The 13,783-nt window shown below is 46.7% G+C and overlaps 1 protein-coding gene and 1 long non-coding RNA gene across 3 annotated transcripts in view; one reads left to right on the plus strand and one right to left on the minus strand.

The window, feature by feature from the left end:
• The window catches only part of LOC310830354, a 44,856-nt gene extending 37,704 nt beyond the window's left edge, over nt 1-7,152 (plus strand). Inside the window, exon 2 of the long non-coding RNA XR_014557616.1 lies at nt 5,622-7,152. This is a non-coding gene — a long non-coding RNA (uncharacterized lncRNA). The remainder of the gene's footprint in view (nt 1-5,621) is intronic.
• Nucleotides 6,807-13,783, minus strand: part of PIP4K2B (phosphatidylinositol-5-phosphate 4-kinase type 2 beta) — a 28,235-nt gene continuing 21,258 nt past the window's right edge. For both annotated transcript variants that reach the window (XM_083709648.1, XM_083709649.1), the window contains 3 exons: nt 12,099-12,357; nt 10,518-10,621; nt 6,807-8,498 (listed from right to left, as the gene is read on the minus strand). In XM_083709648.1, coding sequence (XP_083565774.1) covers nt 8,418-8,498; nt 10,518-10,621; nt 12,099-12,357 — 444 coding nt within the window. In that variant the 3' untranslated portion in view covers nt 6,807-8,417. The remainder of the gene's footprint in view (nt 8,499-10,517; nt 10,622-12,098; nt 12,358-13,783) is intronic.

Genomic DNA, 13,783 nt, shown 5'->3' on the forward strand with positions numbered 1-13,783 from the left:
CACCCCCAGACGCATCATGCCTACATCACAGAAAGGGCGGTCTACAACAGAAATCTGAGTGCGTTGTTTACCTCCTGTCTGGCAGATTACCTGTTAATGCTTACTTGATTGGATACCCTGGGGAGCCTGGCCAGTCTTTTGTAATTCCTTGACATCTGATGGGAAGGCGTTCCACAGGGTGGGCGCCACTACCGAGAAGGCCGTCTGCCTGGTTCCCTGTACAGTGGTTCCTCCGGTTACAAACTTAATTCGTTCCGGAGGTCCGTTCTTAAGCCGATACCGTTCATAACCTTTTGCTAATGGCACCTCCCGCTACTGCCGCACTACCAGCGTGTGACTTCCACCCGCATCCCAGGGCAACGTTCACAACCAGTAGCATCTACTTCCAGATTAGATAAAGGGACTCCTGACAGTTAAGTCCAGTTGCGAACGACTCTAGGGTTACAGTGCTCATCTCACTTTACAGGCCGAGGGAGCCGGCGTTTGTCCACTCTGCAGAGTTTTTCCAGGTCATGTGGACAGCATGACTAAGCTGCTTCTGGTGCAACGGAACACCAACACCAGAGCAGCGCATAGAAACACCTTTTACCTTCCCGCCAGAGTGGTACCTATTTATCTACTTGCAATTTTGGCGTGCGTTCGAACTGCTAGGTTGGCAGGAGCAGGGACAGAGCAATGGGAGCTCACCTTGTCACGCGGATTTGAACCGCTAACCTTCTGATTGGCAAGCCCAAAGCTCAGTAGTTTTTAGACCACAGCGCCACCCGTGTCCGTGTTAGCGGAGCTCTTAACCCGCAGCGTTTGCAAGGAGGACAGTACGTAACATGAGGTTCCACTGTAACCTCACTTCTCACAGCGAGGGAACCGCCAGAAGGCCCTTGGAGCTGGACCTCAGTGTCTGGGCTGAACGATGGGTGTGGAGATGCTCCTTCAGGCACACAGTGGTACCTTGGGTTAAGTATTTAATTTGTTCTGGAGGTCCGTTCTTAACCTGACTGTTCTTAACTTGAAGCAGCACGGTAGCTAATGGGGCCTCCTGCTGCTGCTGGAGCCCGATTTCTGTTCTAATCCTGAAGCAAAGTTCTTAACCCGAGGTACTATTCCTGGGTTAGTGGTGTCTGTAACCTGAAGCGCATGTAACCTCAAGCGTATGTAACCCGAGGTACCACTGTACTGGGCTGAGATCCTTCCCAGCCCCTGCTATTTTGACAGAGTGTGTGACTGGGCACCTGTCAGTCACTGGGTGACATCAAGCGAAACACTTCCTTTGCCTGCAGGGATTGAAATCACATCTGTGGGTAAAGGGCACTGGGCTTTTCAGGCACCAACCTTCACAGTTTCAGTGGCACTTGCAAACCCTGCTTTGGTCAGGGCACCGTGGCTTTTCCTGGGTGCAGTTTCTCCACTGCTGGCTTGTGGCCAAATATTTGTTGGCCTGTGGTGCTGAATGAATGTGAAAATGAGTTCCTCCCACCCTGCTTCCCTTTTGAGACCCACCTCCCCAGTTCCCCCCCGCCTCAGAAATACATTTAAAAAAAGAGAACTGTACACAAAGTTTTAATTTTATTTCGTTTGTCCCACCTGGGAGACTTCACCTTGTTAACATGCATGCATTTCAAAACACTAAGTGTCTCATACTTCTTCTAGCAAACAGATAAGCACATTGAACTTTTAATCTCTATTTTAAAAAAAAAAATGTTGTGAAAATTGAAACGGGTGCGTTTTTTCATAGTTTTTTGTTTACTTTTTTGTCACCAGCTACTTGAACCTTTTGTGATACATCTTTAAAAACACCTTTGAGTCCACTGCATATGCAGCACAAAAAACAGGCTTTTAAAAAAATGTAGCTCAGTGGAACTGGCTCATGATTCCTTCACCCTGACTAGGAACACAGGAGCTGCATTTACAATTCGTACAATTAAAAAAAAAAACTACCTGTGGTGACACTGTGCAGACTTGCGCTACGATTTTCATTCTCAGGGCCAAGTGAGACTGCATAGCAGCTTGTTGGATGTCTCGCTCGCATACAAAGTGTGTGTGTGTGTGTGTGTGTGTATGTGTATATGTGCGTTTTTAACAACAGGAGCCTAAGAACAAGGGGTACGAACATAACCGTTCCCAGGCTGGCTCAGATGTGCTGGAAACAACTGGCTGAAACAACTGAGCACAAAGTGGTACCCATGACCTTTGCAATAATCAATTAAGATCCGCCCCAACCCGTTTTACATTTGAAGGAGGCAGACATGATTAAACAAACTTGGTTGCCATCACCAGCCCTTAAAAATCCCACAACAGTATCTTTTTCAAGTGCTAAGTGCCTGAATATAACCCACCTCCCATCAAATCACTAAAAGCATGGGATGGATGTGTATAATGGCTGTCAAAAACCAGGCTTATCCAATTTACCTTTGGTCCCTGCTCTTTCCAGGTGGTTTAAAATTCCTTGTCCGAGCATTTTGTTTTTTTAATTTTGCCCTGGAGCTTTCACCGCAAAAACTCGCTCTTTAGTGCTCAATCAGAGCAAACGTTCATTCTGGTTTTCTGCGGATTGCTGTTTGCTCCGATTGAACTTTAAAGAGCAGGTTTTCATGGAGAAAGCTCTGGAAGAAAAACAAACGCTTGGACACAAAGCTTTAAGGTGCGGACTGTGCCTGGAAAGAGAGGAAGTAAGTTAAGTGTGGATAAACCCTCACTCTGCACAGAAACCAACTCTCATCAAGATTTTCTTCTCCTGAGGAGATGACCTCATCTTCTCCTTTGTGATGACCAAAGCATGCAGGTTTAAACTATGAGGACCATGTAGCTAGTAGCCACCAATAGATTCCTTAACAAATATGTCTAACTCCTTAGGGTTCGGGCTTTGGCATCACCAGAGAGCATATACCCAAGGCAAGAGAGCAGACAGAAGCAACATGCACTCTGGCTGGACACAATCCAGCTGAGAATGTGCATCTTGAGAGCAAGACTGTTCACAGGAGCAGAACTAACACACACACACACACACAGAGAGAGAGAGAGAGAGAGAGAGAGAGAGAGAGAGAGAGAGAGAGAGAGATCCTTCCAACTGAAATTGCAATTAGGCTGCCTTTTGCTCTCTTTTTTGAGAAAGCACCACCAAGGTGTTTTCCAAGAGCCAGAAAATACTTTGCTTCTGTGGTGCATGTGTGTGTGAGATTAAAAAGAAGGCTCTCAGCTGACCTCTCTTGCTCAGGGGAAAAGTGCTGACTGTTTACAATTCTTTGCCTGGACCGATTACGGCCGATGCTGGCTTTTGAAAAGGGTGTTCTGTCCAGGCAAGCAGATATTGTTTTGCTCCACCTTGCACTTATCCACACTTCTCTCTGCCTTAAGGATCTTGGGGGGGAAATGACCGTATAAATCACTACTACTAAATCTGCCGGTGGTGTTCAAATGCTCAGTGACAACAGAAGTGTCCGGTGGCTGTTAGGTTCAAGAGTAAGCCAGCAGCCCACTGGCTGTGCAGACAAGCTGCGCCCTTCGTGGAAACAGCTCACACTTAGAAAAGGACAACAGGGCAAGTGCAAAAGTTTCAGAATAGACTCCAGAGAAAAAGTTAAGCACCCTTGATGCGGATGCAAAGTTGCATCGTCAGTGCCGTCACCTTGGGCTACACAACAAAACTTAAATACACCATGACACTGGCCTCCTTATGGTTATGGATGCAGACAGTTTTAATGTCGGGGGGAAAGGAAACCCAGAGGTCACCAAAATCCGAGGGAAAGCAAAAGGTTCTTGATGGAGTGGGGGAGAAGCTTGGGGGGGGGGAATTAAGACTGTTCAGCAGCTGCAATTTCAGCAGCATATCATAGTCATGATGGCAGGGGGCACTTCCACAGCACCAAAAGAAGCAACTGCCTTGATTAGAATATCCTTTACACATAATTCATGTTTACCGGATTGCCAGGTTCGTCTGATGTGCCATAGGAGGAAAATAATAATCTAGTTCTGTACTATGGTGACTCAAATTCTGCCATGAACAATAAATATCCTGCCATTCTAGAACTAACTGTGCAGTTTTCTGCTTATTTCACAAAATATACTTCCAAAATTCATCGGAAGAAGAATTTGGAAATGCTTGATACTAATCCGGCATGGAAGAAGATGAAGATGAAGATTGGCAATGGGCAGTGGGCCAGAATCAGACCAGCATGATGGAGCTCTCAAGTCTCCTGCCCTGGTTTCACCTGTTTTCAAGATTTCTATCTCTTAAATTGGAGGGGAGGTCTGTGGGGAGGCAAATCTAAGGGAAAAGCTTTGTGAGGAAGGGAAAACCCAACTGCCCTTGACCTGTCAATCAAACCCAACATTAGCAGGAGAGGAGACATGGCCAGCCACACAACCGTCCTGTTGAGCCCAGGAATTATCTCCAAAGGCTCCACATTAACAGCCAACAGTTAATCTGGTGCAATATGCAGAAGTATTGCAGAACTGACCGCATCCTCATCTACATGCAGTGGTTGGGAGCAGAGCTGAGAGGCTCCATACTTAGAGTAGGGTTTGGTAGTTGGGGGCGAGAATGAATGGGGAGAAGCTTTGCTGAAATGGGACTTGCAGAAGAGAGGAAAAGGGGAGATTAAATTGGACCGGGTGAGAGACACAGCAGAAGGCTACAGCTATGAGAGCGGGAGGGAAAGTTTGCTGGTGGGGTGCGATTAGGGAGAAGAGGCAGAGTGTTGGGGGTTGGCAGGAAGCCAAAAACAGACAGGGGCTTCATAGCCACGGAGCAGAAAACAAATTTAGGAGAAGCAAAGGTAAACGGTCTCAACAAAGAGGTTGGCGCAGGAAAGGGCGTTAGTGAGAGGTTCCGAGTGGAGAAACTTGGATAAGTCACCTAGCACCTGCTCATAACTCCCCCTGGAGAGCTCTTTGGGCTTAAGACTTCTCATATTTAGGTCTCCAAACAGCATCCAATAAACAGCTGGCAGTTTTGCCTACAGGTGTGCGACACTTAGGAGACCCCAGATACCAGTGGGGTGGCTTGAATGGTTAGAGGAGTAACTGGCTGCCTGCACTCACTCCTAATGGGAGCTGCATGCTTATTTTAAAGAGCATTGTATATGCTCATGGGCTTTGACAGGAAAAAGAAATTTCAGTGCTTGCCCCCCCCCCCCAAGGGCATACGATCAAAAGGATGACTGCAGGGAGAAAGTAAGGCTAGCAAGATATGGAAATGACTATGTTATTCAGGCTTTAGCTGGGCTAGGGATGAGACGGAGGGGATTGTCTCAGCCCCTGAGGGTGTATTCTCTGAAAGATTTTTGCTTTTTGTCAGTGGAGAGGTGGGCAGACACAACCCATATCCATGGATCACATTCCTCACCTTACAAGAGAATGAAGAATTGGCTTCTGAAGGGAGACTGGGAGAAAGAGAAAGAGAGAGAGAGAGAGAGAGAGAGAGAGAGAGAGGGTACTGTTACAGGGAACTAGGCAGAGGGCCTTCTTGGTAGTGGCACCCGCCCTGTGAAACACCCTCCCGCCAGATGTCAAAGAGAAAAACAACTACCAGACTCTTAGAAGACACCTGAAGGCAGCCTTGTTTAGGGAAGCTTTTAATGTTTAATAGGTTATTGTATTTTAATGTTCTGTTGGAAGCCGCCCAGATTATTATTATTATTATTATTATTATTAGCCAGGTTGTTGAAGGAGGGAGCTTCAAGCAAATTAGATGAGAACGGAACTGACAAAGATGTTTGGGAGCAAGGGATTTTCGGGGGGGGCGGGGGCAGAAGAGAGGTCAATGGGAATGCAATGGGAAGAGACAAGGGCAGAAAGACAGGTTGGGCCACAGATACTTAAAAAGAAGAAGTGTGCCTTGAGCTCCCAGGACGGTCATTCCATGCGTGTGGGAGCCTGCTTCCGTATACCGATTGAGTTTGATAGACTGAATATTTAGGCCATGATGGGCTAGATATGGCCTCTGGTTATCAGAGGCAGGAAGCCTTCAGGTGCCTGTTGCTGGGGCACACAAGCAAGAGAGGACTCGTGTCCTCCTGCCAGGCTTCCCAGGAGCATTTGGTTGGTTGGCAACTGTGAGAAACAGGAAGCTGGGCTAGATGGGCCTTTGGATCGGATCCCAGCATGTCCAGGAAATGTATCCCACCCCCCCAGGGCTAACTGTACTGCCAAGCTTCGAAAAGGACAGACATTGGTAGGAATATCGTCACCAGTGTTTGGCGCGGATGCTTGCGTATTTCTAATGACAACCTAGCGGAAAGTAGGGTGAAATGGCTTTTAAGAGTCGAGAAGCAAGTGCCCAAGAAATGGATCCAAGAGTGGAGAATCTTCCCAGGCTGTAGGCTCTTATTTCACAATGGGTTTCGAGCGCATGCTTCTAGAGAAGAAAGGGGCCCTTTCAAAGCTTTCAAAGCATTTCCGACCTGCCGACATCCCCATTCCCACTCTGAAAAGTATGCTCACATATTCACAACCAGTTGTAGTCAGCTGGGCTGGATCTACACTGATCTTCTATAAATAAAACAATCTATAATTCTTAATGGCAGTTTCCCATTGCCGGTGGAGTTCTGCTCTGCAGTGCCCTCTGGTGTCACATTTCAATAACACGTTTTTAACATTATAAATGACAAGTGTAGATCTGCCCCACGATGCTCAAAACATAGCAGATGGTTGCAGCTGATCTGATAAATTAAAGTCACAAGTGAGAAGAGGAGGGACTTTCTTATCCTATTCCTAATGAAAGGTTTCATTTAGGCTTTTAAGAAACCTCAATCTATTTACAGCATACTCCACCATTTTCAAGTTTTGCAAAACTTTCTATGTCTTTACAATTGTGGAATCAATTGTCTTTTTAATCAGGCGAGGCGGGGGGGGGGGTCCCATCAGAGAAGAAGGGGCATATACTACAAGGGAAGGGGAAAAGAAGGAAAGAAAACATTCACCACATTCTCAACAAGACAGAATCCACAAATCAAGAACTATACTACACAGCAAAAGACACAAACTCCCCAACAACCACATTCAGGGTAAGAAAGGCCTATGTGAGAAACAGTTTCAAGGCAGAGTAAGCAAAGTGTCTTGATTGCAAGGTGACGGCTCAAAAACTGTTATATCCATCTTAAAAAAGAAACCAACCCACAAACAACCCCCCCACCCCACCCCACATAAGATTTAAAACATGGAATCAATGCGTTGCATTCCAAATCTTCGGCAGTTTCAACAAGTGTGGCTGTTCAATCCAACGTTACTGTCTGCAGACGTAAAAAGGGGGGAAAGTTGCAATTCAAATGGGGCAAGAACAGTTTGCTTTCTTGAAGAAAACCGACCAAGCACAAATTATTCCAACGTTCTGTCCTAGCTCACAGACAGTCTATCTTAGTGGTTACGGAACAGTCAGCTGCATCGATTTATAATGTTTTTCCCCCTAAGTTCTAGGATCATGTTCTTCCCAAAACTCCAGGCAGACAGATTTCCAACACACTGATTCACAACACAATACGCTGCTTTAAAAAGTGGCAAGCACCGTCTTATGGGATTTGCAACCAGATCCAGGGTTTAAAAAGTTGGCTGAACCATGATTAGCTTAACACTGCCAGAACATCAGTTATGTTACAGAGGCAACTGAGTCCAGGTGCTCCAAAAGAAATGTCTTTGCAACTTGTCCAGAGAATGATTTAATGTTGCCACATCCCCTTCAGAGTCAGTCTCTTAGCCAAGGGCCTTCGCCGTGGTCCAGAATGACAGGTGTTAGAATTCTTCTGTAACTGCTTTCCTCCCATTGACTTGCGTGAATTTTTAAGCAGCCAACTTGCCATCGTATTCCACCCCATCTCTTTTGAAATGAACATTGGTGCAAAATAATAATAATAATAATAATAATGGGGAAATGTAACCCAAAGGGGAAAGTCTCTGTTTCAATGGACTTAAAATGGCTTTTGCACATCGCTGTAACAGTTTCCCCTCCAAACGGCAAACGGTTATTCCCGTCCAGTTCTTAGAGAAAGAAGCAACAAGGGGTTTGTTTTTTTCTCGCTCGGAGTGAAGAAAAGCAGATCCAATCGAAGGGAGAAATGCCTGTGGAGTTTCTGCTATTTATTCACATTTGCGCCTGACCATCAGGAGACGGTCGTACTCTTCAAAGATAATTCCTCAGGTTTATGTTTGGATTTTTTCACAACCAAAGAGAGAGAGAGAGAAAGAGAGAGAGGGAGAAAGAGAGAGAGAGAGACCTCCACTTTTCCACCAGGTCAAGCAGAGTATTTGGAGGCCTACAGCTATGAGTTAGTTTTCGGCTAGGTCACACGGTTATCGCACATTCACTGAACATCACACCCCAGCAGAGTGGGGGTGCGTTCCTGTTGCTCTAGAAGTCACATCCTGCACCCACCCCCACTTGTCTTCTCCCTCTGCTTTTTTTTTTTTTGCCAAGGATGGGAAGGCAACTATGTCAGGATATTGGACATAAATTCGTTGAAGCGTTTTGAATACTGCTCTGGATTGACTGTGGAAATCTCTGCTCCGGCCTGGAAAACAAAACAAACAGATTAAAGCAATGAAACCCCCTTCGGCGCTCCTGACTATTGGCTTTTAGTCATCCTGCTGTCAGACAATTATCAGTCATCCTGCTGTCAGCCGAAGGCACTTGTCCACCTCTGAGCCTGAGCACCAAAAGCTTGGGAAGACGGAGCGAATGATACCCTGTGTGAGTGGGCACTCTGGCCTCACTCAAAGCTCTAATTCAAACATACCGTATTGTAATGGTTATATGGGGTTGCTCGTGCGTAAGTTGCCGCCACTCCTGGCTAGGTTGCCTGGTTAAACCTTTTCCTGGCTGGACAGCCTTTCACTTCGTGGCTGTTTCAGTCGCTAGCAGAATCCGTCAGTGGGCGTTTCTTGAACTTCTTCCAGCAAAGAAAGTTCTTTGACGCCAAGTCTACGCCTACTTTCCCTGCGTGGAAGTCTTCTGCGCAGGGTGGGTGTGGGTAGCGGAGGACCTGTGCTCTCCCCGCTGGTCTCCGGCGAAGAGTCCTGGAACCCCCTTGCCAATTCCCCCATCTGCCCCCCTTTATCCCTGGTGTTACGCTGATTTCCTTCCCCAGCTGATGAGTTCCCTCTCTCCCTGCTGGGCCCTTCTCCGGCATCGCTTGGGAGCCTTGCCTCCACCTCTGGCTCCGATGTCAGTTCCCTGACACGTATATACTCAAGTATAAGCTGACCCGAATATAAGCCGAGGCACCTAATTTTAGCAGAAAAAACTGGGAAAACTTATTGAATCGAGTATAAGCCGGTTCACCACACCACAAACTTGGTGGCGGCGGCAGCAGCAGCGGAGGAAGAACAAGCAGCCTGAAAGGGCTCCTTTTGGGCTGCTCGTCCCTCCGCCGCCTGCCTCACTCGAGTATAAGCCGAGGGGGGGCTTTTTCAGCATAAAAAATGTGCTGGAAAATTGGCTTATACTCAAGTATATATGGTACTTCAATTCATGTCCATAAGCGTTCTAACTTACAGGGGTGAAATGAGTCAGCAATGAAACCCCCTTCACAGGCAAGGGTTGGTGCTACAGCAAATTCTACATTGCTACCAAACATGCATCGCTTTGAGAGTTTGGAAGCCGGAAGTTTTGTGGAACTGGAATATAACTGTTACTACAAATGTAACTTTCTATATGGAAAAAAGGGATAAAATATTATTATTATTATTATTTTAAAAAGAGTCTGGAAGACTAGCAATTTATTTGCTTGCTTGTTTAATTTCTATACTGCCCTTTATCAAAGGAATGCAGGGCGACTTGTATATTTTTGTGTTTTTGTATTACAACATTGTAACGAATGAAAACAGTAACTCCTGCCACACATACACAATTTAAAGGCCGTAAATTGTATAATTAGCAATATAAGAGGAATGTTCTTGCCTGACCCCTAATTCCCCCCCCCCCCCACTGACCCACATCAATCACCCACTGAAAGAAGCTGGAGTTTTGCTTCCTCAAACATGTTCAGTTACAGGCAAGCTATCTAATCAGCCACGCCACGCTGCGCCAGTTTAGTGCAGCACACGGGGACTCGCCAAGCAGGTAGCTCAGTTCATGGGTGGCTCATGGGCCGGTTAAATGGCCTCTGTGGGCCACTTCTGGCCCATGGGGCTTAGGTTGCCGACCCCTGGTTTAGACTTATTACAAGTTATTGTGAAGTTTAAGTTAGGTCTGCTGCAACTGGATTTCTTATGGACAGTGCCAATCCTGAATGTACTGGATTTGTGACCATTCTGCTCCTTTGCCTTCAGTAGCAGTAAAGCTCTGCTGCATGAAATGCCTGTGCTCTCTTTGGGAATCCTGCACATATTTAAGTTGTTACTCTGCTAACTATACATTGGAATCTACTCCGGATCAATATTGAGTAGAATTTACGGTAAATGACAAACATAACTTGTTTAATTGATAAAGACGGGAGAAAAATGCCCCCCCCCCCAACACTAGAATTGCATTCCATGAAATTTTCCAGCAATAGGTTCTGAACGAGCAAAAAGAAATGGTTTTGTCTTACCCCGTGTTTCACAGTTTTGGCAGCGTGCGCCGCTTTTTTCTTTGTGTCATACGGTGTGAGGATATCTATAATGGCCATGAAATAGACCTCCTTTTTAGGGGCACCTGATTACAATGAGAGAGGGAGAGAGAGAAAAAAACTGGTTAATCAGGCAAAGAGTCATATTTAGGGCAGGCCGCCTACTTTTTGGCTAGCAAGCGCAGTTCAGGTATGGCCAAATGTTTTTGTGGTTAGATCTGTGAGTTGAGGCCACCTTTCCAGCCCAACAGAGAGGGTATGTGACTGTAGTATCTTGCTGACAATCTCAATGTGGCAGAGCATGACCAGAAGTCAGCAGCTGCTCTGAGCATCTGCAGAGCGCCTCTCCAATTGGCTTCATGATGCTTGAATGGCAGTTGATTTGTTTTGATTCCCCCCCCCCCGCCCCCCAGAAAAGGGCCTTCCCACTGCCAATGCACCAGCCCCCCTGGCTTTCGAATGGAGGGCGGGAGCAAGAGAAAGGAGCACAATAATATGGAAATGAAAAGCAAGTATTGCTCAGACACACCTAGCAGAGACCAACAGCTGTTAAGAGACAGGAGTTCTCTCCACGGAATTATCATGTTATTAAGATTAGCGATTTCCCAACTTTTAGGGAACCCGTAACAAACAGAAACCTGTGTGCATTTCAAAGGATTCTGGGACACAGTCTAGGCCACAGTCTGGTTTATGCAGGACACTGGCCAGACCTGCTGGGCCTTACACGATTGATCCATGGGCACTGCAAGTGTGCCCAAAAACAGACCCAATGCTCCCCGCTGTGGTTGCACATTGCTGTGGAAAGTCAGGGCTGTGTACACACACACACACACATAAAAGCTGCTTCCTATCCAGTGCACTCCCATCACTGGTTTGTGAAGACACATTATGGTACGCCGGCTGAGACCTTACCTGCCTGCGCACTGCCTCGCCAGACTGGTGCATGCTCTGGTTATCTCCTGCTTGGACTACTGCAACATGCTCTACGTGGGGCTACCTTTGAAGGTGACTCTGAAACTACAACTAATCCAGAATTCGGCAGCTAGACAGGTGACTGGGAGCGGCCGCTGAGACCATATAACACCGGTCTTGAAAGACCTACATTGGCTCCCAGTACGTTTCCGAGCACAATTCAAAGTGCTGGTGCCGACCTTTAAAGCCATAAAGCCTGTGGTCTAGGAACCTATCAACACAACACTCTGGCTTCCATCCCATCATTGTAAGACGGAGTTGTTCCGCCTGGCCTTTGGCTTGGAGCCAATTTGATTCCCTCCCTCTCTTTTTTTCCCTTTCTTTTCCTTCTCCTCCTGCGATGAGGCTACATTTTAATATTTTAATGTTCCATTATTTTAATGTTGTATTTTATTTTTGTTTTTAAGTTGTAATCATCCATCTTGTTTTTATTATTGCTTGTAAGCCGCTCTGAGCCCGGCCTTGGCTGGGGAGGGCGGGGTATAAATAAAAAAATATTATTATTATTTATTATTATCCCAAGGACTTTAGACTGGGCTTCCCATCTCCTCCTTTCCACCCTATTCACCCATGCCGAACCCAAACACTCACTTTCATGGCTTTTCATAGCGTAGACATCCACGGAGGGATCAAACTCCCCAGGCCCAAAAAACCGGGGGAAGTTGAGAAGGTTGCCGGGACTGTCAGGCGGGGTCCCGTAAGAGCCAATGGGGTTCCCACCAATGCCGTCGTTCTCGCATTCTTCGTCTTCTGCCCGGTCCTCAACTTCCATCTCTTCCTGCTCAGCACGGTCCACGTCGTGAATCCCCACCAGCAAACTGTAATCCATGATCTTCAGCTGAGCGAGAAACTGGAAGCCAACAGAAAGACATTCTCTCTCTCTCTCTCTGTCTCCAGCTGCTCTGATCTCAAACTATGATCCTTTTCAAACTCCCCGCATCAGCTTCAAGACTCTAGACCTCTTACCCTGGACTCCTGCATACTCCTGTACCTTTCCGTTCTTCCTAATCCTTCCTTCTGTCCTGTTTTCACTTTCTAGAATCAATTCAGAACGTATCTACCAAATTCACCCTTTTGCTCCAAAAGCCCCCATTCTCCAAACCAGCAAATGACAAAGGCAAAGGCAAACTTTATTCTGGAATTAAGACTGGAGGAACACTTCGTTCACACCCCCAATATATATATGTGTGTGTGTATACATAATGTATGGATAATGTATACACACACACACACTTCCAGGGTGTGTACACTCCATCTCTCTCTCTCTCTCTCTCTCTCTCTCTCTCTCTCTCTCTTCCAGGGTGAAAATTGAGGCAAACTCTGAGGAGAGGCTGGGCTTCACCTCTTTGAGGTCAGGCGATTGTGCTGCTTTTTTGTGTTGGCCCAATCCTACCGGGAGCGCAGAGGAAGGGCAGTTACTGTATTTTTTGCTCTATGACTCACTTTTTCCCTCCTAAAAAGTAAGGGGAAATGTGTGTGCATCTTATGGAGTGAATGCAGGCTGCGCAGCTATCCCAGAAGCCAGAACAGCAAGAGGGATTGTTGCTTTCACTACGCAGCGATCCCTCTTGCTGTTCTGGCTTCTGAGATTCAGAATATTTTTTTCCTTGTTTTCCTCCTCCAAAAACTAGGTGCATCTTGTGGTCTGGTGCGCCTTACAGAGCGAAAAATGCGGTATTTGAACCCAGAGGAGGCTGACGGGAAAGAGGCAGAGAATCATGCCCTCGGGAGCTGCCAGGATCAAACCGGTGCATCAAAAACAGAGTTCTTGTTGCCACCCGGTCAGGACTGCACACGGTTCTGGCTGGAACAGTCGCACAACAGCCCACAATCCTCTTATGTCTGGGAAGTCAGGTGACACCAGATAACCACTCCAGTGCCACTGACTGGCTGATACAAAACTCCTGCCTTTGTCCAGCCCGGGCAATTTGTCCTTGAGGGAGACCGCTGCATCTACCTTCTGCGTTCCTGACTATTGGCTTTTAGTTATCCTGCTGTCAGACAATTAATCACTAGCCGAAGGCACTTGTCCACCTCTGAGCCTGAGCACCAAATGCTCAGGAAGACAGCAAATGAAACCCTGGGTGAGTGGGCACTCTGGCCTCACTCAAAGCTCGAATTCAAACATACCGTATATACTCGAGTATAAGCTGACCCGAATATAAGCCGAGGCACCTAATTACCGTATTTTTCGCTCTATAGGACGCACCGGACCATAGGAGGGGGAGAACAGGAAAAAAAAATAATTATTGTTCTCCCCCTCTAAAACAAGGTGC

This window comes from Podarcis gaigeae (assembly GCF_964106915.1).
Source record: "Podarcis gaigeae genome assembly, chromosome: 13".
NCBI classification, from domain to species: domain Eukaryota; kingdom Metazoa; phylum Chordata; class Lepidosauria; order Squamata; family Lacertidae; genus Podarcis; species Podarcis gaigeae.